General features: G+C 57.3%; 11 protein-coding genes across 11 annotated transcripts; 5 read left to right on the top strand and 6 right to left on the bottom strand.

Annotated features, from left to right (window-relative positions):
• Positions 1 to 37: 37 nt before the first annotated feature.
• On the top strand, positions 38 to 687 carry SCHCODRAFT_02559595 (uncharacterized protein; the record flags this gene model as incomplete). The annotated part of the gene is made up of 4 exons (XM_050343748.1): positions 38 to 225; positions 279 to 406; positions 480 to 541; positions 596 to 687. Coding segments are annotated over 4 exons (468 nt in total), but the record flags the coding sequence as incomplete, so codon positions are not given.
• Positions 688 to 1,017: 330 nt separating this feature from the next.
• On the bottom strand, positions 1,018 to 2,019 carry SCHCODRAFT_02042858 (uncharacterized protein). The gene is made up of 2 exons (XM_050341594.1): positions 1,097 to 2,019; positions 1,018 to 1,047 (listed from the first exon to the last, which is right to left on the bottom strand). Exon 1 carries the CDS (start codon positions 1,702 to 1,704, stop codon positions 1,120 to 1,122), a length of 585 nt encoding a protein of 194 aa, XP_050203188.1. The 5' UTR covers positions 1,705 to 2,019; the 3' UTR covers positions 1,018 to 1,047; positions 1,097 to 1,119.
• A 187-nt stretch (positions 2,020 to 2,206) lies between these two features.
• SCHCODRAFT_01344439 (uncharacterized protein) lies at positions 2,207 to 3,653 on the bottom strand (the record flags this gene model as incomplete). The annotated part of the gene is made up of 3 exons (XM_003035550.2): positions 2,207 to 3,165; positions 3,218 to 3,369; positions 3,455 to 3,653. 3 exons carry the CDS (start codon positions 3,651 to 3,653, stop codon positions 2,335 to 2,337), a joined length of 1,182 nt encoding a protein of 393 aa, XP_003035596.1. The 3' UTR covers positions 2,207 to 2,334.
• Positions 3,654 to 4,195: 542 nt separating this feature from the next.
• On the bottom strand, positions 4,196 to 5,812 carry SCHCODRAFT_02522941 (uncharacterized protein). The gene is made up of 4 exons (XM_003035551.2): positions 5,504 to 5,812; positions 5,355 to 5,451; positions 5,153 to 5,298; positions 4,196 to 5,101 (listed from the first exon to the last, which is right to left on the bottom strand). The coding sequence occupies exons 1-4, from the start codon at positions 5,786 to 5,788 to the stop codon at positions 4,205 to 4,207; spliced, it is 1,425 nt and encodes a 474-aa protein (XP_003035597.1). The 5' UTR covers positions 5,789 to 5,812; the 3' UTR covers positions 4,196 to 4,204.
• Positions 5,813 to 6,100: 288 nt separating this feature from the next.
• Positions 6,101 to 7,467, top strand: SCHCODRAFT_02522940 (uncharacterized protein). Its single transcript, XM_050343495.1, has 4 exons — positions 6,101 to 6,247; positions 6,296 to 6,377; positions 6,426 to 6,577; positions 6,635 to 7,467. Exons 1-4 carry the CDS (start codon positions 6,110 to 6,112, stop codon positions 7,460 to 7,462), a joined length of 1,200 nt encoding a protein of 399 aa, XP_050203187.1. The 5' UTR covers positions 6,101 to 6,109; the 3' UTR covers positions 7,463 to 7,467.
• Positions 7,468 to 8,306: 839 nt separating this feature from the next.
• Positions 8,307 to 9,704, bottom strand: SCHCODRAFT_02608658 (uncharacterized protein). The gene is made up of 3 exons (XM_003035552.2): positions 9,495 to 9,704; positions 8,792 to 9,438; positions 8,307 to 8,740 (listed from the first exon to the last, which is right to left on the bottom strand). Exons 1-3 carry the CDS (start codon positions 9,559 to 9,561, stop codon positions 8,612 to 8,614), a joined length of 843 nt encoding a protein of 280 aa, XP_003035598.1. The 5' UTR covers positions 9,562 to 9,704; the 3' UTR covers positions 8,307 to 8,611.
• An 853-nt stretch (positions 9,705 to 10,557) lies between these two features.
• On the top strand, positions 10,558 to 11,935 carry SCHCODRAFT_02608657 (rRNA methyltransferase NOP1). The gene is made up of 5 exons (XM_003034736.2): positions 10,558 to 10,641; positions 10,698 to 10,811; positions 10,862 to 11,359; positions 11,412 to 11,708; positions 11,761 to 11,935. Exons 1-5 carry the CDS (start codon positions 10,632 to 10,634, stop codon positions 11,790 to 11,792), a joined length of 951 nt encoding a protein of 316 aa, XP_003034782.1. The 5' UTR covers positions 10,558 to 10,631; the 3' UTR covers positions 11,793 to 11,935.
• A 102-nt stretch (positions 11,936 to 12,037) lies between these two features.
• On the top strand, positions 12,038 to 15,037 carry SCHCODRAFT_02608656 (glycosyltransferase family 39 protein). The gene is made up of 8 exons (XM_003034737.2): positions 12,038 to 12,427; positions 12,483 to 12,994; positions 13,045 to 13,110; positions 13,163 to 13,440; positions 13,489 to 14,454; positions 14,503 to 14,546; positions 14,600 to 14,806; positions 14,858 to 15,037. Exons 1-8 carry the CDS (start codon positions 12,134 to 12,136, stop codon positions 14,879 to 14,881), a joined length of 2,391 nt encoding a protein of 796 aa, XP_003034783.1. The 5' UTR covers positions 12,038 to 12,133; the 3' UTR covers positions 14,882 to 15,037.
• On the bottom strand, positions 15,012 to 15,814 carry SCHCODRAFT_02683550 (uncharacterized protein; the record flags this gene model as incomplete). The annotated part of the gene is made up of 2 exons (XM_003035553.3): positions 15,012 to 15,105; positions 15,154 to 15,814. Coding segments are annotated over 2 exons (755 nt in total), but the record flags the coding sequence as incomplete, so codon positions are not given.
• An 898-nt stretch (positions 15,815 to 16,712) lies between these two features.
• On the bottom strand, positions 16,713 to 16,959 carry SCHCODRAFT_02662203 (uncharacterized protein; the record flags this gene model as incomplete). The annotated part of the gene is made up of 2 exons (XM_003035554.1): positions 16,713 to 16,875; positions 16,931 to 16,959. The coding sequence occupies 2 exons, from the start codon at positions 16,957 to 16,959 to the stop codon at positions 16,713 to 16,715; spliced, it is 192 nt and encodes a 63-aa protein (XP_003035600.1).
• A 162-nt stretch (positions 16,960 to 17,121) lies between these two features.
• SCHCODRAFT_02559570 (uncharacterized protein) lies at positions 17,122 to 19,139 on the top strand. Its single transcript, XM_003034738.3, has 9 exons — positions 17,122 to 17,364; positions 17,425 to 17,467; positions 17,523 to 17,712; positions 17,766 to 17,868; positions 17,922 to 18,066; positions 18,124 to 18,232; positions 18,287 to 18,321; positions 18,373 to 18,448; positions 18,502 to 19,139. The coding sequence occupies exons 1-9, from the start codon at positions 17,298 to 17,300 to the stop codon at positions 18,826 to 18,828; spliced, it is 1,095 nt and encodes a 364-aa protein (XP_003034784.1). The 5' UTR covers positions 17,122 to 17,297; the 3' UTR covers positions 18,829 to 19,139.
• The last annotated feature ends 144 nt before the right edge of the window (positions 19,140 to 19,283 follow it).

Raw genomic sequence — 19,283 nt, 5'->3', positions numbered from 1 at the left:
AACGGGTGACGTCACGGTCACGGTTTGAGAAGTATATATGCCGGCTGCCCTATCTTGTCGTCGTCTTCTTCGTGGAATCAAAGCGATCAAGGTCCCCGTCAACGTCGTCGCCTGCAACAGCTCGACGACTGCGACGGTGTTGGGTACGTCCGCGGCAAGGTGGGGTGGTTGCTCGTCGGTGCTGGTGGATGGATGGGACTTCACCTCCCTCCCCATGTCAGTGTCGTCGAGCCCGCGCTTGTCTGCCGCCGGCCCCCGACGCGCGCCATGCCTTCAAGATTTGGGTGGGTGCGAGGACTAGTGGCTGAGTGGCGCGTCGGAATGACAGCCCTGCTACGTTTTGTTCGTAGGAGACCTGAGCGCGACGATACTGCCGTCGTCGCATGCTCGTCGTCTGCATCAATTGGTACGTTATGCGCCTCTCGCCTTTGTGCACTCGCTGACAACAACCTTCTCGCCGCCTCTCACCGGAGCCTCAGGACTCGCCTCCTCTCCTCGACGTCGCCTGCGACCACCGACCCCGCTTAGCGCAAATCATTCGGTATGTGTTATTCACGATCCCCAGCACTCTTTACTAATCCGGTAGGAACTGTAGGTCCCCTTGCCCGCTGTGGCGTCTCTCATGCCGTCGCCGCTTGGCCTCCATCTTTGTGTATCATCGATCTATTTACTGGTCGGAAAATATACATGATTCTCTTCATATATTCTTGTCGTTGGGCGTGAGCGTTCAGTGAAATACAGAATCAGAAATCAGCGTTGGTGGGTAGCTGTCATATCGAACGCATCGCGGAATGTCAAGCATCGTTGGAATGGCCGTGCATAGAATCCTCTGGCGCGGTCGAAAACCTCCCGAGAATTCAACTCATTCCAGACTCGGATGTCGACGGAGGAGAAATTCAGGGAAACGTTCTTCGCTATGATTCTTGCCCTGAGTAAAGCTAATGGAATAATCACAGGGAGCTCGAGCCCGTTTGGAACGGTACTGGGGCTTGAAGCGAGGCAGATTGCCGTACTATCATCTCGCCGAATCACATAATTATATCTACCATGGGCGCAATCATTCCATACGGTTAACTAGTGCCAATTTGGCCCTCGCAGTCCGCCACGATATCGCTGTGTTTAATGATACGCGCGATTCGAGTTCTTCCTTGCGCCCACCTTCAAGACGCACCTGGATATTTTAGAATTTCGTAAACGCGCTGGTGTTACGGACCTTACGGGGGAGACGCGTCCTGCCGCCGCCCATTGACAGCTGTAAGTGTGAATTACATCGGGCGGTACAAGACAAAGCAAGTTGATTGACGGATGTGCTGGACACAGCCTGGACTGGACAAATGTACATGCATGTACTCCGCTACGTTGGCCAGCGCGCGGTGCGGCCGCGCTGCTCGATGCGCCAGCAAGTATGAATAAGCACTTGACGAGTTGCCCGGTCAGAGTCGAGACGCGAGCGTGTATGTAGCGAATTGATTGAGACCGGCTAGCGATCAAGCGCGCGCAGGGAGCCGCAAGGCCCACGTCGCGACGGAAACCAGGCCAATCTTTGCTCGAGAGTTTCCGCACCGCGCCTCGTTCAAGACGGCCGATGGGATCTTGGCAAAAAGATGTCGACCATGGTGCTGGCCTGTAGACTGTAGGGGCGTTCCCAGACGGGTGAGCGCGTTCCTGCAGACGCTCGGAGTGACGGACGACAGTGTTCGGCATCGTGTTCTACGGTATAAAGCAGGTTTGTTGAGTGGCGCGGGCGATGGCGGGCGGGAGCGCGCGCTACGCGTGGCCGGCTGTATAGGCTATGGAAAGCCCGGCCGAGTAGAGAAGCTACAAGCACGGCGAGCACAGCGCAAGAGCGCATAAGTCACGCGTAGGTCTGTACTTCAGCCATCTACTCAGCGACCAGAATGGCGGAGATGCGGCGCGCGATCAGCGAAGGAAGCTTGCAGGCGACTTGGGGAGGTTGTTGTGGCCTTGCGCGATAATTGCAGGGCTTCGCCAGGGAGTGTCGTACGACGGGCCTCGAGACGCTCCCGAGCCCGAGTTCGCGTTAGCGGCCGAGATGACCAACAGCGCCGCCGCGAGTCCACTGGAGACCGATAGCAGGTAGAGCGCTGCGAGGTTATGTTGATGGGAGGGGCGCGGCGTCTCATGATGTCGGAGAGTAGGAACCGCGGATTGCGGGCATTCCACGAAGGATGAGCCGTGCAAGGGCGTCCGAATTGCGCGGCCATGGGGGTGAGTTGCTTGTCGAAAGACAGCATTAGGCCGAGCGAGAACTGACCAAAGCGTCTACGCATCGAAGCGGTGAGCTATGAGAACCGTTCGATGCTCAGGCCGAGCTCAGGAGCCACTTTGACGATCCGGTGGTTGGCCCACGAGTGACGTCGAGTAGTAGAAGAATGCCCAGTCGTTGCTCGAGAACTCCCGCGTCGGGAAGCGGCCGTTCTGCTGCACCCATTCGGGAGTCGCACGCTCCGTGTTGACATCGTACGCGCGCGCTGGCGGGGACGCCTTGCGGCGGCGGCGGGGCGGGGGCGAGGGTGGCGGACCAAGCGAGTCAAGCGAGGACGGCTTCACGGCGGAACCATACGAGGACGCGCGCTCCATGCGTTCTGCTATTCGTTTCGAGCGCCGGAGCTTCGAGGGCTGCTTGTTCCGCTCGAACCACTCGAGGACCTTCTGGCGCGGTTCGTTATAATCTAACTCGTTGACCTTGAGTATCTCTTCCACATTCCCGGGCGCGCGTTGCAGGGAGTTCATGAGGGAGCCCACGCTGTAGCCGGACTTCTCCGAGCCTTTGATCGAGTAGTCGCCCTCTTCCTTCTTCGGCGCATCGAGGAACCATTGGGGGACAGTGAACTCTGGGTACCGCCATTGACGTTGTACGAAGCCGACGCAAATCGCCCACTGTGCGGTATGTGGTGTTCCATCGACGAAGCCAAAGTTGAATGCATTCGTTGCGTAGGTGCTGACCGAGAACGGGTGCGCATGGCACTCGATGACGGTGAATTCGTCGCTCCCGGGAAGGACAGCTTCGCCGGTGACTGGGTGTACGCCCCCGTTCAGATCATCCTCCGTCTGAGGCTGCATCTTGAGTTCGGTCTGCAGCTTGCGCGCCGCGTCCGTGAATGGAATGAACACATAGCGGTAGCGGCCAGAAGGTGGACACAACTAAGGGGTATTTCGTTAGCGGAGCGCGCAAAGATTGTTGTAGACAACACACTGCGGTCAGGGGGCGGCGAGGCGACAGGTCCTCTTCGCTGCGACCGAGAATTCCTGCGTGCTTGATGAAGTCCACGATGTCGCAGTAGAGCCTGAACGTAGGTGCAAGGATGAATTCTCGTTTGGCGTACATGCGGGCGATGTCCTCGCGGACTATGATACCGTCAGAGACGATCCCTATTCAAGACGAGTGCACATACAAGGGATGTTGTTGAGTCGCGAGGAAAGATAATAAGACATTCCTCCCCTAGGAAGGCCCCAAAGCCATTCCATACGGCCCAGCTGTCGCAAATTGATGAGCTGTAGTACGTCTGCCGTTCAACGAGACGTGCCTGAGGTTCTTGGGGTTTGGCTAATTCACTGATGAGTTCTATACTGTAGACTTCGTCATCAAAGCCAGATAGAGGGCATATGTGATCCAGTACTTGATCGCTCATGGTCGTGCAAGGCGTCGAGGGGGGAAGACATTCGGTAACATCGATGGAACAGGCGGGGAACAAGGCGCTCGGATCACGGTCACGAGACCGAGTTCATTCAATTTCGAATCATCTTGTCTTGAACCGCTCTACATAGAAAGGTGTCGTTCTTGTTTAGCCCAAATACAGATCTACCGGAGTCGGACCAAGATCTTCCTTCGAGCCGGTGCGAGCAGCGCCGACCATGGTCTCTCGAGGTATACGCAATGCCTCGCCTTGCCGCACGATGCGCTCGACTGCTGGCCTTCGCGCCAACGTACGTACGATTCTCGTGCCCCCGAAAAATGTATCTATCGCATCACTCGTTCATTGGCATTCAAATATTCACGCACGGCCTGTCCGAATTGCAGTACAACATAAGTTCACATTGGGCATAGGTTAACGTATAAATGTAATCGGAGCGAGCGGCAATCCTTAAGGACCGTGGGCGGTAGTGTCGTCCGCGAAGATCGAGAGTGGTGAGGATGATCGTCGAGATGGCGCCCGCGTCGCAGAATAGGCATGCCGGGCTCCTAGTCAGTCTTCCTCTTCTTCGTCTTGCGGTCCTTGTCGGCGCCGGCGGGGACCTCCGTCGTGGCAGCGCGCTTGGCGGGCGTGATGGGTGAGGCAGGCGAGGCATCCGTCATCGTCCTCGAGCGAAGATTGTATCGAGAGGGAGGAGCAGCGGCAGAAGCAGCATCCGACTGCCTCCGCGAGCGAAGGTCGTACCGGAAAGAAAACGCAGCGTCAGGCGCAGTGGGCGTGGCGTCGAACGCCGGCTCTGTGTGAGCATTCCGATGCTTGGTCGAGGCAAGGCGCTTCGGCTTGCGTGTAGGAGCAGATTCGGCCTGCTTCTTGTAAGCCAGTTCGCGAGAGCGATGCGTAGAGCCCTCGAAGATGCGCTCGCCGAATTCCTTTTTGAGCCGAGCGATAGCCTCCGGGGTCTCCGCCTCGAACAGGTGAGAGAGCGAACTGAACAGCTTGTAGTAAAGTTGTTTCTCGTAGTCGGAGAGACCGCCAGGAACCTGCTTAGTGTAACGCACGTGCAGCTTGAGGGTTGCGTTCCAAAGGTGGAAGGCCGGTTTGGTGTGGCTGACGACGATGTGAGGGGCATCGCGGGGGAGCCAGCGCACAGGGGGTGTGTATCCAGTGGGGAATTTGGGGCGCTCTCGACAGCTCTTGGGGATGTCGTCTGGCGTAATAGCTCGTGCCTTCGCTTCGAACTCCTTGTCTGTCTCGCCGGGCTGGGGCAGGTCCACAAAATCCCCATTTGAAGTGTCTTGATCATCTTCGGTGGCCTCGGATGTCGATGGTAGCAGGGTGTCAAGGTGTTCGTAAGTCCGCTGCTGAGGACCCCAGCAAGTGATCTGCATGGGTTGACAACTGCTGAGGTGATGGACGGCGTATCCGAACTTGCGGCCGGGGAACATCTAGCGTAGGCCGGTCAGTAGAGACGCCAAAAGCTGAACCATACGACGTACGTCAAGATAGCTCTGTTTCGTACCCTTCGCATTCACCATGATTTCCAGGCTTTCATCCAGCTCGACGGGAAGTAGAAAGAAGTTGCCATCGCCCAGGTGCTCTTCGTCGGACGAACCATCAAAATATTTGTGCGATAGGCAATTCACTGTGACAGTAAGTTATTGAATTGCACATTGAATAGGCATCACTATGAGTACTCACTGAGATCGCAATTGCCCGTGCAATCCAGAAATAAGACACGCTCTTCGACACCGTTGACGGTGACGATTTTCCCAATAGCTTCTTGCAAGAGTATGAACTACGCGAATGTCAGTATGTGTTGATCATGAAGGCGTGAGACTCTGGCGCACCAGTTTTTTATTGGTTCGCTCCAGAGATCTTGGCACAATGTGGACGAGGTGAAGCACGGTGGGGTCGACGTATCCCCACAAGAGGCAGGACACCGAGCCGATGAGCGCGATGACCTTTTTCTTGCCCGCCTTCCATCGATGAACGGGAGTTCGGCGTGTGGGTGTCGACCTGAGTAGATCTCTCAAGAATTGGGCGCCATCGAATTCGGGGGTGCGCTGTCGAGGGGCGTCGGCGAACCTGACGGTGGCCTGAACCACCGCATTCGAGGGTCCGACGTCCGACATGATGCAAGGGGATGAGCAACGGAGGTATGGGGGAAGACTGAGCAACCATTGTTGGGCTCCTTTTATAAGTCCTCTCGGTCATGTTTTTGTCGAACGTGCAAGTCACTGCGGACACTTCCCCATTGGGTATACTTTGCATTCATCATGTGGAAAGGACAAAGCAGGATGAATGGTTTGGCTCGTGGCCTTGTTTGCGACTGAGACGGTGGTCGAAGTCCGAAGTGCGCATGTCACGCGTGGCGTCCGAATTTTGTGACGATAGCGTGACCGAACAACGCGTCGATCAGACTCGGAGCGCCCTTGTTTCCTTCCCGAACCGCCATGCCACCAGCGTCGGCCTCCTCTGCTACCACGACCTCCTTACACCAGCGACTATACTGTCCTATATCTGGTCCCAACTCAGAATTGATCACTGTGCAATTGATAGAGGAGAAACCTAAGAAGATAGAAGAGCCTCAGGCATGTTCCTTCTCGAATGACACTATCACTGCAGCTCATCTGTGACAGTTAGGATGTATGGAATGGCTCTGGGGTCTCCCTCGTGGGGGGCTGTCGTACTATCTTTCGTCGCAGCAGAACAGGATCTACTGTGCGTGTCATTCGGCTCGACCAAGTCCTATCTATAACGCAACCGCAGTTCGTGAGGACATTGCGGAACTCTACGCTGGTGCTGAGTTCACTCTCGCACCTACGTTCAAGCTCTATTGCGATATCATGGACTTCATCAAGCATGCTGGCGTCGTCGATCGTGATGAAGAGGACGACTGCCCTCGCCGCCCTCTGACTGCGGTGCGTTGCCTGTGGAATTCCGCTTGCACTTCTCCGATCAACGAACCAATTATCTAGCTCTGCCCACCTTCTGGTCGGTATCGCTACGTATTTATCCCCTTCACGGAGGCGGCTCGCAAGCTACAGTCCGAGTTTAAGATGCAACCACAAACGGAGGACGACATGAACGGGGGCGTACATCCTATCGAGAATAAAGCCCTATATCCCGGCAGCGACCAATTTCCCATAGTGGAGTCCCATGCCCACCCATTCTCAATCTGCGACTTTGCTAACATAGCATTCGAGCACCGTCATTTCGGAGGACGAATTCCCTCGCAGTGGGCAATATGCGCCCACTTCGTACTATGTCAATGGCAGAATCCCAAGTTCACCGTCCCGCAGTGGTTCCTCGATGCGCCAAAGAAGGACGTGGGGGACTATTCCATCGATGGTTCGGAGAAGTCCGGCTACAGTCTCTGCTCGTTGCTCAATTCCCTCCAACGCGCGCCCGGGGACCTGGATGAGATACTCAAAGTCAGCGAGGTGCATTATCCCGACCTCCGCGAGAAGGTTCTCGAGTGGTTCGAGCGGAACAAGCAGCCCTCGAAGCTGCGGCGCTCGAGACGAATAGCAGAGCGCATGGCGCGGGCGTCCTCGTATGGATCCACCGTGAAGTCGTCCTCGCATGATTTGTTCGGTTTGCCCCCCTCGCCCCCACGCCGCCGTCACCGCAAGACATCCCCGCCAGCGCGCGCATACGATGTCAACAAGGAGCGCGCGATCCCCGAATGGGTGCAGCAGAACGGCCGCTTCCCGACGCGGGAGTTCTCGAGCAACGATTGGGCGTTCTTCTACTATTCGACGTCGCTCGTGGGCCGATTACCGGATCGTCAAAGTGGCTCCTGAGGCCGGCCTGGGCATCGAACGGTTCTCATAGCCGACCCATAGACGCTTTGGTCCGCTCTAGCCGAGCCTAATGCTACCTCTCGACAAGCCACTCCCATGGTCGCGCAATTCGGATGGCCTTGCACGGCTCATTCTTCGTGGAAAGCACGCCCTCCGCGGTCACTGCCCTCCAGCCATCACTGTGTTTCGTTCAATAAGGCGTTCGTTGCCGCGCTCGTGCTCTTCACCGCCCCAGTTGATGCCCTGCGCCCCTATCCACGGCCGCACCCACTCCAACTGGCGCCGCCGCGCACCTCCCACCAACTTGGCCTCGCCGCGTTTCACCTGCTATCGGTTTTTAGTAGGCTTGAAGCGGCGCTGCTCGATGCCTCCGGTGCTTGCGCGAACTCGGGCTCAGGAGGGTCTTGGGGCGCGCCGTACGCCGCCGCACAAGGCTTCACGGTGCCGAGTTCCCGTCAACTACGCGAAACCATACGACGGCCTCGACGAGTCACCGACAAACCTCCTTCGCCGGTTGGTCGCGATCAACTGCTGCCTCAGCCATCGACGAGGACTACACATTGTCGGCGCGCTCCCTCGGCCGTGCTTCCCACAACGCCTACAGCCCGCCTCGTGTAATAGCGCGCGCTCCTGCCTGTCATCGAGCGCTCTACCCAAAGAGTCTGCTCCATACCGTATAATACAATGCACATCTCTGAGCCCCGCCGCTCAGAATGCTCCGCCTCCCCGATACACCTGCGCAATCTTAGAAGTGCACCCATCGGGATCTGCCCGATGCGCGAACAAAGTAAGACGGTCAAATCGTAACTCAGGGAACAAGCGAGTTGCGCAGATCTGGAGGACAAAGCAAGACGATGATGTGAAGACGAGGCAAGCGAGCAAGATCGCCTTGCTTTGTCTGAAGTTGCGGTGCGATCTCATCATAACCCAGAAAGGGTTGCCCTTTGCGAGCCGGAAGAGGATGAATAGACGAGTGATATTGCCGGGAACGAGGATACAAGAGCTATGATACAACGAAGCGGGGAAGGCATAATACAATGGATTCGCGGGGCAGGCATAAATGTCGTGAAAAGTCGTGAAGGGGAGGTGTAGTACAACGGGAAGTTGGGAACAAGATCATCAAGGGGGAACTTGGGTGCGTGTCCTGATCTACCACGAGCTTCCGTCCGAGAGGCAGCTGTTGTAGACGATGTCTTGCTTGTACGGCAGGATAGCAAATTGCAGGAATTGCTCGTTGAACTCTGGACTGCTCGGGTCGCCGGTGGGGTAAGGGTAGGCCTAAGTGCGCGTCAGCGTCGTGTTCTACGGAAACCGAAGGACCTCACACACCTGAGTGCAGAAGTAGGGGTCGTTTGGGCTGAAGGTGGGCTCGGTCTGGTAGAAGGCTGGCTCCTCCGGGATAGGCGCGGGCTCATCTACAGTGAGCGCAGCCGGCAGCGTGAAGTCATCCTCGGTGAAGGTGACGATTGGGGAGGGCGCGCTAGACTCCCAGGAGCTCGAAGTGACGGAGGTGGTGCTCCAGGAGGAGGGGGAAGGGGAGGGGACGCTGAAGAGTTCCACCTCGCTCCAGTCGATGGTCGACGCGTCCGAGTTGGTGATCGGCGAGGCTGGCGCCGCCGCACCGCTCGCTGCACGGCGGCCGGACTTGGTACGAGGCGTCTTTGAGCTGGATGCAGCGGAGAAGGAGGGGGAGGACTTCTTGGCGCGGGAGCGAGGGGACTTGGAGGAGGGCGCCTTGGGCGTATTCCACTCATAATCGGGGTTCTCCCTCTTGAACCGCTCCGCGATCTCCTGCGCCTTGCGCTGGTACGGGAGCTTCTCCGCGTCGCTCAGGAGGTTCCACGTCGCCCCCGCCGCCTGGCTGAGACTGCGCTGGTGCTTGTCTCCCTCATGCTTCGCGATGTAGTCGGAGCGGAATAGGATGAACGCGTTAGGTGGGCGCGCGACCTTGGGCTTGCCATTGTTGTCGAGCGGGGCTGGGGAAGCAGAGTCAACAAAGCAAGATACGGGACAAAGCAAGGCGTGAACGCACCTCCATACGGCCTGCATCGCCGCAACAGGGCGCGCGCGGCGCTAGCGGTGGACTGCTGGACGGGCATTGCGAGGAGTTGGGGAGGTTATGGGGGCCGTAGAGAGTCGCTGAAGGCGCTGGAGATGCTGCGATTTGCTGGAGATGACATCCTGAAGAGCCAGGTTTTATACCGGGGGAGCACGATCGCCATAGTAGAGGCGCGAGAAAAGCCAATCTCTCTATACTCACACTAGAAGTGCCTCATGCAAGTTCGTCACAAACGTGGCCGGCAGCGCTCGGCACACTCTTCCCTGGGCCTGCTTGCCTCGATATGGCGGGGGCGAGGCAGATCGCTATCGACGGAGGGTAGCTTCTGACCGTGCAAGCCCAAGGCCTCGAGTGGAACATGCAAGGAGGGCGCAATGAGGGCGTCAGGCGTGGGATACATCGATTCATAGATGAACCTCCGTCATGGCTGCACAGCTCACACAACTGTGTACCTATCTATTATTCAACAGCCCAGTTGCGCTTGCAGGTCATGTAGATCATATCCTAGGGTACCAAAGCTAGTTGAGGCCCGTAAAAACTACCACCTGTCCCCCTACACTGCATGGCGTTCAAGGCGGAGGGAACAGTTGGTGACGAGTTACCGTGACCTGTAGCTGTCACCGTTCAAGTTCAGCAATGCACGTGACTGGGTGATGCGCAGGTCACTGTCAGACTCTGCGCATTCCAGGCTTTCGCATCTCAAGCGGGACAATCTGATATGCCCATGCATTACAGCCTCTACCGAATAATATGACAACTCGTCCGAGCCAAGTCCATCTCGACATGCAATGGCTGGCCATGAATATCGCTGCAGTAGAGCCATACCAGTACGGGGGATAGGCACTGACTACCAAGTACTCTCCCATGTCACGCCCGGCCTTGGAGAAATACCTCGCGCTCAAACCCCAGGCGAAAGGATGTGGGACTGTTGACGAGTAGGCCAAGGGCTTGCGACCGAAGTTCAACATGGTGTCACGCGCCTATCTTGTCACACCAGAGGGTCGATCAAGATCAAAAAATTCTGTCAAGTCCGCCTTTCGTCTTCCGCACACGCGCGCCCCTTTCCCCGGCCTTCAACCATCTTTTTCCATTTACACGGGCCTGCAGATCATGGCATTTGGTGCGCCCCAACTCTAGAAAACGACGTATCAGCGATACTGAACATCAGCTCTGCAGGCGAAAGAGGCGGTCGTGGCGGCTTCGGACGAGGCGGAGGAGGCGGCAGGGGAGCTCCCCGCGGTGGTGGATTCGGTGGTCGTGGTGGCCCCCCTGGTCGGGGTGGTATGCGTGGTGCGTATTCGTACTTCTTCATCATGCAAAGTCGCTGAACTCAGCTTTAGGCGGACGCGGCGGTGGTCGTGGTGCCCCCGGCGGTCGTGGAGGTCCCCGTGGCGGCGGACGTGGACGCGGTGCTCCTCGCGGTGGTCGTGGTGGTGCCCGCGGCGGCGCAAAGACGGTCATCGAGCCGCACAAGCACGCCGGTGTCTTCATCGCCAAGGGCAAAGAGCAGATGCTCGTCACACGCAACCTCGTTCCCGGCGAGTCTGTCTACGGCGAGAAGCGCATCTCTGTCGAGGGTCAGGAGGAGGGCACCAAGACGGAGTACCGCGTGTGGAACCCGTTCAGGAGCAAGTTGGCCGCTGGCATCCTCGGTGGTTTGGATCACATCTTCATCGGGCCAGGAAACAAGGTCTTGTACCTGGGTGCCGCCAGCGGTACGAGTGTGAGCCATGTCGCGGATGTGGTGGGTCCGGAGGGGACGGTGTACGCGGTCGAGTTCTCGCCTCGTTCGGGACGCGACTTGATCAACATGGCCAAGAAGCGGACGAATGTTATTCGTGAGTTTCCCGGTCCTCTGATCACTGTGCATCCCAGCTAACTCATCTCCAGCCATCGTTGAGGACGCGCGTTTACCGCAGAAGTACCGCATGCTGCTCGGGATGGTCGACACGATCTTCGCCGACGTTGCGCAGCCGGATCAGGCACGTATCGTGCTCGAGAACGCGAAGCAATTTCTGAAGGACGGCGGACACATCGTCGTGTCCGTCAAGGCTAGCTGCATTGACTCGACTGCGCCGCCAGACGTAGTGTTTGCGGCGCAAAGAAAAGAGCTGGAAGAGGGCGCTTGCAAGCCGCTCGAGCAGCTCACCCTGGAGCCGTACGAGCGAGACCACGCTATGATTACTGGTAAGTTGGGCTTCAGATAGACGCTCTTCCATTTCACTGACCGACTTCTCAGCCGTGTACTTGAGGCATAAGAAGAGCACTTGAGGTGTCTTCGTTCTTTGTCTTCGTCTTGTTTCTCGGACTCGGATCTGTTGCTTGTATCTTAAAAGTATCTGCCCTCTGTACTGTTCTGCTTGCTATATATAATGGCCCTCCCACGAAGCCGCGATCCGCGCAGATAGAGTGAGTCTAGCGTACTCGAGAAGGCGCCAGGGCTGTACAGTACGCCAACAATACGTGTCCCCGCAGTCCGATCAACAAGACTTTCTACACTTGTCTTCGACTCCCACTACTACTTCGCGCAAGCCGCGCCGCCATCATACCCCACCCCAGCCGCCCCCTCGGTTGAGCGCCCAACGAACGCGTGCTCGGCAAAAAGCGGACGGATGCGACCGCCAGCTGCGATTGCCGTCGACTTTGAGCGCGAGCCCCGGTCATCGTCCGACTACGAGGAAATACAAGCACAGGAGCTCCCCCTGCACTACATGAACGAGGACAAGGCACGCAGGCGGGTGCCCAAGGGGCCCAGCAGCATCGGCTACCCGAGCACGGACGACATCGCCGCGCGCGACGCGTACGATGACGACGAGGGAAAGGATGTCTACAACAAGGCCCGCCCCATCCCGCGCCTCAGTAGCGGTCGCAACCGCCCTATCCACCAGCCGCCCGCGACCTCCATAGTGCGTGGCTTGACCCACTCATGATCACCATCGCTGACTTCGTTCCCCTCCGCAGCGCGAGTTCGTGCAGCAGAACATCGAGCACCTGCCCCCTGTCGTCTACACTCTCCTCTCCTGCTACACGCGCTACCACAACATCGGGAAGTCGAATGTCGTCGTCTGGGACGAGGCCCACTTCGGCAAATTCGGCTCCCACTACCTCAAGCGCGAGTTCTACTTCGATGTCCACCCGCCGCTTGGGAAGATGCTCGTCGGCCTCGCCGGTCTGCTCTCGGGCTACAACGGCGGCTTCGACTTCAAGAGCGGCGCGGAGTACCCAGATACCGTGCCCTACGTGTCCATGCGCGTCATGCTCGCGACATTCGGCGTGGGCATGGTCCCGCTGGCCTGGTACACCTGCGTCGAGCTCGGGATGAGCATGTGGGCGTGCCATCTCGTTACCCTCATGGTCTTGCTCGACGTCGGCTGGCTCACAATATCACGGTTCATATTGCTCGACTCGATGCTCCTCTTCTTCACGTTCCTTACCGTCTTCTGCCTGACCAAGTTTCACAATCAACAACAATTGTACGTGGACTTTGGACGTGCCCCTCCGAGTTATACTCATTCACTTGCAGCTCCTTCTCGTTCGACTGGTGGATGTGGCTTGCATTCACCGGAGTATCAATCGGCTTGGTGACGAGGTACGCGATCTCCAACTGAATGGATGCGCGTGCAATTGCTGACACTGCCCAGTGTGAAGATGGTTGGGCTATTCGTGACCGCGCTCGTCGGCTTGTACACCATCGAGGACTTGTGGGAGAAGTTTGGCGATTTGCGCATGTCGGTCCGCGAGCAAGCATGGCATTGGGGCGCTCGAATAGCATGCCTCATCGTCATTCCTATCTTGGTCTTCATGGCGTCCTTCAAAATTCACTTCATGGTCCTCAACCACTCCGGTCCTGGTGATGCTCAGATGAGCTCCCTTTTCCAGGCAAATCTCGTTGGGAACGACTTCGCGAAGAACCCTCTCGGTGCGTCTAGGTTACTGAGGCTCAAGCTCATGCTCACGCTCTGTATAGAGGTTGCCTTCGGTTCGAAGATCACTCTCAAAAACTACGGTTACGGAGGCGGACTGCTTCACTCGCATGTCCAGACCTTCCCTACGGGATCCAAGCAGCAGCAAGTCACATGCTACCACTACAAGGACAACAACAACGAGTGGAACGTCATGCCTACCTGGGAAGAGCCCGATTACAACCCGAACGACCCCGAGATCCGCTTCCTTCAGGACGGGGACGTGATTCGCCTCCAGCACGTCTCTACCGGCCGCAACTTGCACTCGCACACCATCCCCGCCCCAGTCACCAAACTTAACTACGAAGTCGCCGGCTACGGCAACCAGACCGTCGGCGACCACAACGACTACTGGGTCGTCGAGATCGTCGACGATGTCAAGGCCGGCAGCAAGGATCAGGTTCCGCGCGTGCACTCGCTCACGACGCGTCTGCGCTTCCGGCACAAGGTGCTCAACTGCTACCTGCGCGCCGCGAACGCCGTGCTCCCGCAGTGGGGCTTCAAGCAGATTGAGGTCTCGTGCGACAAGGAGAACAACCCGAAGGACACGCACACGTACTGGAACGTCGAGGGCCATTGGAACGACCGGCTCCCGGCTGGCGATATGAAGCTCTACCGCTCGCCGTTCCTGCGCGACTTCTGGCACCTGAATGTGGCGATGATGACGAGCAACAACGCGCTGGTGCCAGATCCGGACAAGGAGGACATCCTCGCGAGCAAGCCCTTCGACTGGCCGTTCTTGCATCTTGGCCTTCGCATGTGCGGCTGGGGCGATAACCAGACGAAGTACTACCTGCTGGGAACACCGGTGATCTGGTGGGGAAGCACGCTGAGTCTGATGGGCGCCGTGCTCGCGTTGGGAGTCTACGTCCTGCGTAAGCAACGACGCTATGTGGACATGGACGCGAGGGAGTGGGACCACTTTTTGTACGTCGGCAAGATTGCGTTCTTCGGCTGGGCACTGCACTATGGTGAGTAACGTGTCGTTTATTCCTGAAGTTCCGTGCTGACTCTCGTAGTGCCATTCTTGATAATGGGCCGTGTGACATACTTGCACCACTACGTGAGTCCAGTTCAATTTGTCGAAGGTCCTGGGTGTTCATTGACTTCGCTTAGTTACCAACGTTATACTTCGCGGTGCTGATGCTTGGGCACATGCTCGACCACTTCATCTTCTCATCGCGCCGCTTCTCAGAAAAGACGAAGCTGTATACATTCGGTGGCATTGCGTTCACCATCTTCGCGTGCTTCTGGTGGTTCAAGGGCGTGTCGTTCGGCATCGATGGGCCGATCAACGAGCACTGGGGGTTGGGGTGGCGAAAGGTGAGCCTCCTGAACCTCGGTTAGCACTGGAAACTGACGAAACCCTTCCAGAGCTGGAATATCTACAATCATTGACGGACTACTCCATACTGATGTACAGAGCTGGCCTTGATTATTTAATCTCTTCCCGCAAGGGATGCACATACGCAGATGGGTGATATTTGGTAACACAGTGGTATAGGGTGTTAGTCGTGGCCTTCTGCTATCACTTCGGCGGTTCCTTCCCCGCGCGCCTGTACAGCTCCTTTACGCCTTCTTCCAGCACCAGTCGGCCGTACGCTCGGTGAGCACGCTCGACCCTGTGATGACCTTGTAGCATGATTCGGCGAGAATCAAGAATCACTCACCACTGCGGGATGACCTTGCCATCCCCTCCAAAGAGATGGTAGTCATGCCCCGCCGAGAAACCCACCAGCACCGTCTCTGGGTCCTCAGAGAGCTTCACCACCGTCTCGTGTCGTCCACCCTCCATCAGGCGCCACGGATAGCCCCAGCGCGCGATCTTCTCGAAGAACTCGACGGGCTCCGCCGGCAGCCGCCACTTGTACAGCGCGTATCCATTCTCGTCCGGCGGGTGCACGATGGTTAGCGCGCCGCCCACGACCTCCTCTCCTGTTTCCCAGTGGGGCTCTCGATTCTCCTTCCCCGCGGACTTGCTGATGAGGTCGCCCTCGAGCCGCATCAGTCGACTGCGCAAGCACGCATCCGCCCACGCGCGGGACGCCTCCTTGAGGTCGCGGGGCAACAAGTCGGCAGGGACGCGCGCGTAGAACTCGACGGCTTCGCCATCGGGGCTGTAGATCTCCCTGTTGGGCGCATACCAGTCCGGCCCGCTAGCTGTCGGTGTGCGCAGGGGGGAGGAGGGCGGAGGCGAGTGCTCGGGGTACGCGCGCTCGAGGCGGCGGACCTCCTTGTAGGCGTAGACGCCCACGCCGGCGTTCGCGACGAGGGTGGAGTAGAGGATCGTCCGTGTGGTGCGGGAGAGTCGGAAGGCGGCGCGGGACATGGGTTGGGGGGAACAGAGCTTCAGTATTGTGCATCATCAGAGGTGGCTGCTTTTGAGTGTGTCGGGAGCTGGACTTGGCGAGGAATATCATTTTGGTCACGAGCTAGCGGACGACCTCCGCGGCTGCCGCGTCAGTGGGGCGTCGTGTTTTGAGGCCACGTTCGGCGTTGGGTAAAGTGCTGGAAGCGTCGCAGCACAGGTTTGATGAACAGATACAACTCGCAGGCATAGTGATCCTCGTTAGCATCGGGCTATGTTCGCCTCAGTATCAGAATCACTACCTCGTAGAGCGAGCCACCTATACTTCAATAGTCCTTCAAGCAGTCGTCGCGTGATGGTCTTTTGAAGAGATGAACACAACCATATGACGTGCAGTGCAGAGAAATGCTGTCCAGGCGAATTGCGCGACGTTGCAGTCGCGCCCGTCGGATGTCGTGTCAATCACCGATCTTGACCGGGAGACCTCTACCAGGCATGGACGCCGGCCGTACAAGTAGAAAGTAAACGCCATACATGTACTGAGATTGCGACCGACTTCGCAATTTCACTCAAACGCAATATACAGAGGCTCGCATTATATGCTCACCTCCGGAGCATATGCACTGGCTATAGTAGCAGGGGCACATAAGCAATGCGCAGACCCGCATCGCGTTCGCGTCGGCTGGCATCAAAAGAGTTCGTGTTGACTGCAATGGTTCGTCCAATTTTGGCGTCGAGGACGACGGCACAAGTTGCGGCTTCAAGTATCGCAACGCCATGGTAGTGCGTAAAGATTGATTATCTCCAACCACCGATGCTTTTACACGACGATATATGGCGCGGCGGTGAACCGGCGTCTATGTTGACTTCGCTGCGGGCTCCTGGTTGAGCAGCACCTGCGCGATCGCGTCAGACGAAAATTCAACGTTGCTTCGGTTGGATGCGCACCTGCTCGCCACCCTGGCCATTCTCCCACTTCTGGTACCTCACTGCAGTGAGACCACGCTTCTCCGCGGCGATGCGCTTGTCCTCCTTCAAGGAGGCGCGCAGGGCGCGGGCCGTGATCTCGGTGAACTTGTTGTAGCTGTGTGTGCTCTTGGGTAAGCAGCGAGAGCGGGCCTCAGGTCTCAGCGACGTACGTGAAAACACCACGCCACGTCGCGCTCATTGTCGTCGAAGTATATAGTCAAGTCGGGGAAGAGAAGGACGACGGCGAGCAGGACATCCGAAAACGGCCGGTTAGGCACGTGGCCGCCATCATCCGGGCTCTCCCACGGTTCGAATTCAGAACGCCAACTTGACGCCAACTGAACTTGCCTCTTGCGACGTTGGAGGTGGGACGCACTTAGACCATCTGCATATCCGCAGCGCCGTCCCCATTTTCTGCTCATCCTATACCCCCTCTGCGGACAGGATTCATTTACCACGCACAGCCTTCGAATGACGATCTGAACGTTGTCAGGCTGCCATACGCATGTTCTACTACCGTTCCCCCACGTGCAGCAAATGTTCTACGATCTCTCTTGTCTCAGGAAATTCACTGTAACTGCTGCTGTTGACCTCGGCTTATATGGTCAGTTATGAACACCCTTGTCAGTGTCGCCGCCTCAAGCTAAGCTTCGTGACTGTCCAGGGGTCCAGACAGCGCTCTTTTTCACCGCTGCGAGCGCCCTCGCGTAAGTGACGCAGGATAGAGGAGCACCAAATCACTTTTCTCACCCATGCTTGCAGGCGGCAGTCGCATACGCCGCAGATAGTCCAAGTCCCCATAATCATACTTTTCCTCTCCTCAACTATGGCCGCAATAGCGCTCGTTCTCTTCTTCTGCACTCGTCTGACGACTGAAGATCAATACTCGTACGAGGCTCTGGATCGTCTGCACGTCTTGACCTCGGTCCTGTCAGTGGCGGATCGCATCAATGTGAGCTGCTGCCCTTCGCTGTGTTTCTCGTCTTCTGGGCTCACGCGAAGTAGTATCTCCTGAGCGACCTGGTCATCGTATGGCGTGCATGGGTCCTTTGGCCCGACAGCCGTGTAGCGCGATGCGTGCTTGTGTTCTGCTTCGTTACGAGCATTGGTGCGCCATCTCATTCTTGCGAGCCGCAAAGTTGGAATTGACGATCAATTCAGCTGGCGTCGGCGTCGAAGTCATACCGACTCTCACCAGCGCGACACTGTACGATGCAGATGGCCCACGAACGCCCACCATAGCGATGGCAACCCCGCTCATAGCCACGAACCTCATTAGCACGGGTCTGATAGGCGCTCGAATTTGGTAGACACTCCGATAATCTCGTCGTGAAGCGCGTTGTTGATGCCTTCCCTCTCATAGGTACTATTGGCGTTATATCAGCAAATCCTTGGGTACTGAGAATAAGTCTCGGATCCAAGGCGTGCTCTTGCTCTTGCTGGAGTCCGGACTGATCTACCTTGGTTTCTGGGTACGTTGAACGGTCGTATTGCTTCCTCCACTCAACCAATCCTTCACCTCGAAGCTTGCGATATACGTAGGCCTGATATACGATTGGAGGTACGCCGCCCGTCAATTGCTCGTCCAGATAGATACCGATACAGAATCTAGATCGCCGCGCTCCCTGCAGCTCTACCACTACAGCGTCTTCTACAAAGCCCTGATCGACTCGCTGCATAATATTGCAGTACGCTTGTTATCCTCCGATGAGTCTCTACTTCTGACTCACCTACACTTTAGGGAATATACCCCACCTTCGTCTTCCTCGTCGTCGCGGCCAAGCGCTCGACGGCAGAGACGATGCTCACCTCCGCTCAACTCTCCAAGCCAATGAACTTCGCAAGGAATAGCGAGACGTCTGCGACGGAGTCAATAGAGTTTCTGGAGCACGGCGATGACATGGACGAGCGCGGCGACATTGACGAACGCAGTGGTGGCTTCGACGCGGAACGCGCCAGCCTTATCCAGCAGCACTCTGGGCCTACGACATCGACATGCGCTTCCGGATCGGCGCGGGCAAATAATGCCTTGCCAGGAGAGTCGAATATATCACTGCTGCGTAAATGAAGTGAGTGGTTTCGAATCACTTCCATCCCAGCCCGCCTTCTGGTGCTCAGTGGGCGACATGCACCCGTCACAGTTGAACTTCGTGACCGTGACCATCATTGCCGCCCCCACGTTCATCGGATCGCACCGTTACAGCAAACAACCCTGGCTTGCTACAGTTTCGTCGTGACCCATTTTGCCTCCTTCTGCTGCGAAAGTCACTGGTTACTGGACAGAATACAGCTCTGTATGTAAACGCACGACTGCTGTACACCTCGTATACCTCGATGACGGAGCACTCATGCATAAATCGATGCCATCCCACGCCTGGCGCCCTCCTTGCATCTGCCTTGCATGTAACGCTGTACTTGCATGGTCAGAAGGTACCCTCTGTCGATAGCGATCTGCCACGCTCCCGCCATATCGAGGCAAGCAGTCCCAAGGAAGGGTATGCCGAGCACGGCCGGCCACGTTTG

This window comes from Schizophyllum commune (genome assembly GCF_000143185.2).
Source record: "Schizophyllum commune H4-8 unplaced genomic scaffold SCHCOscaffold_1, whole genome shotgun sequence".
NCBI classification, from domain to species: Eukaryota; Fungi; Basidiomycota; class Agaricomycetes; order Agaricales; family Schizophyllaceae; genus Schizophyllum; species Schizophyllum commune.
The sequence above is the reverse complement of the archived record's forward strand: the minus strand, read 5'-3'. Positions and strand labels throughout refer to the sequence as shown.

What these genes read in the sequence shown, in the direction of transcription:
- SCHCODRAFT_02042858 (XM_050341594.1), bottom strand. Translation starts at nt 1,704, where the DNA reads ATGCCGAACACTGTCGTCCGTCACTCCGAGCGTCTGCAGGAACGCGCT.
- SCHCODRAFT_02522941 (XM_003035551.2), bottom strand. Translation starts at nt 5,788, where the DNA reads ATGTCGGACGTCGGACCCTCGAATGCGGTGGTTCAGGCCACCGTCAGG. An exon ending in CACGGGCAATTGCGATCTCA is followed by an intron (nt 5,299 to 5,354) that starts GTGAGTACTCAT and finishes TTACTGTCACAG; the next exon opens with TGAATTGCCTATCGCACAAA. An exon ending in CGAAACAGAGCTATCTTGAC is followed by an intron (nt 5,102 to 5,152) that starts GTACGTCGTATG and finishes GGCCTACGCTAG; the next exon opens with ATGTTCCCCGGCCGCAAGTT.
- SCHCODRAFT_02522940 (XM_050343495.1), top strand. Translation starts at nt 6,110, where the DNA reads ATGCCACCAGCGTCGGCCTCCTCTGCTACCACGACCTCCTTACACCAG. An exon ending in AGAAGATAGAAGAGCCTCAG is followed by an intron (nt 6,248 to 6,295) that starts GCATGTTCCTTC and finishes CATCTGTGACAG; the next exon opens with TTAGGATGTATGGAATGGCT. An exon ending in CTCGCCGCCCTCTGACTGCG is followed by an intron (nt 6,578 to 6,634) that starts GTGCGTTGCCTG and finishes CCAATTATCTAG; the next exon opens with CTCTGCCCACCTTCTGGTCG.
- SCHCODRAFT_02608658 (XM_003035552.2), bottom strand. Translation starts at nt 9,561, where the DNA reads ATGCCCGTCCAGCAGTCCACCGCTAGCGCCGCGCGCGCCCTGTTGCGG. An exon ending in GCGATGCAGGCCGTATGGAG is followed by an intron (nt 9,439 to 9,494) that starts GTGCGTTCACGC and finishes CTGCTTCCCCAG; the next exon opens with CCCCGCTCGACAACAATGGC. An exon ending in ACCCCTACTTCTGCACTCAG is followed by an intron (nt 8,741 to 8,791) that starts GTGTGTGAGGTC and finishes ACGCGCACTTAG; the next exon opens with GCCTACCCTTACCCCACCGG.
- SCHCODRAFT_02608657 (XM_003034736.2), top strand. An exon ending in TGGTCGGGGTGGTATGCGTG is followed by an intron (nt 10,812 to 10,861) that starts GTGCGTATTCGT and finishes ACTCAGCTTTAG; the next exon opens with GCGGACGCGGCGGTGGTCGT. An exon ending in AGACCACGCTATGATTACTG is followed by an intron (nt 11,709 to 11,760) that starts GTAAGTTGGGCT and finishes CCGACTTCTCAG; the next exon opens with CCGTGTACTTGAGGCATAAG.
- SCHCODRAFT_02608656 (XM_003034737.2), top strand. Translation starts at nt 12,134, where the DNA reads ATGCGACCGCCAGCTGCGATTGCCGTCGACTTTGAGCGCGAGCCCCGG. An exon ending in AGCCGCCCGCGACCTCCATA is followed by an intron (nt 12,428 to 12,482) that starts GTGCGTGGCTTG and finishes TCCCCTCCGCAG; the next exon opens with CGCGAGTTCGTGCAGCAGAA. An exon ending in TTTCACAATCAACAACAATT is followed by an intron (nt 12,995 to 13,044) that starts GTACGTGGACTT and finishes ATTCACTTGCAG; the next exon opens with CTCCTTCTCGTTCGACTGGT.
- SCHCODRAFT_02559570 (XM_003034738.3), top strand. Translation starts at nt 17,298, where the DNA reads ATGTTCTACGATCTCTCTTGTCTCAGGAAATTCACTGTAACTGCTGCT. An exon ending in ACCGCTGCGAGCGCCCTCGC is followed by an intron (nt 17,468 to 17,522) that starts GTAAGTGACGCA and finishes CCATGCTTGCAG; the next exon opens with GCGGCAGTCGCATACGCCGC. An exon ending in CTGATAGGCGCTCGAATTTG is followed by an intron (nt 18,067 to 18,123) that starts GTAGACACTCCG and finishes TCCCTCTCATAG; the next exon opens with GTACTATTGGCGTTATATCA.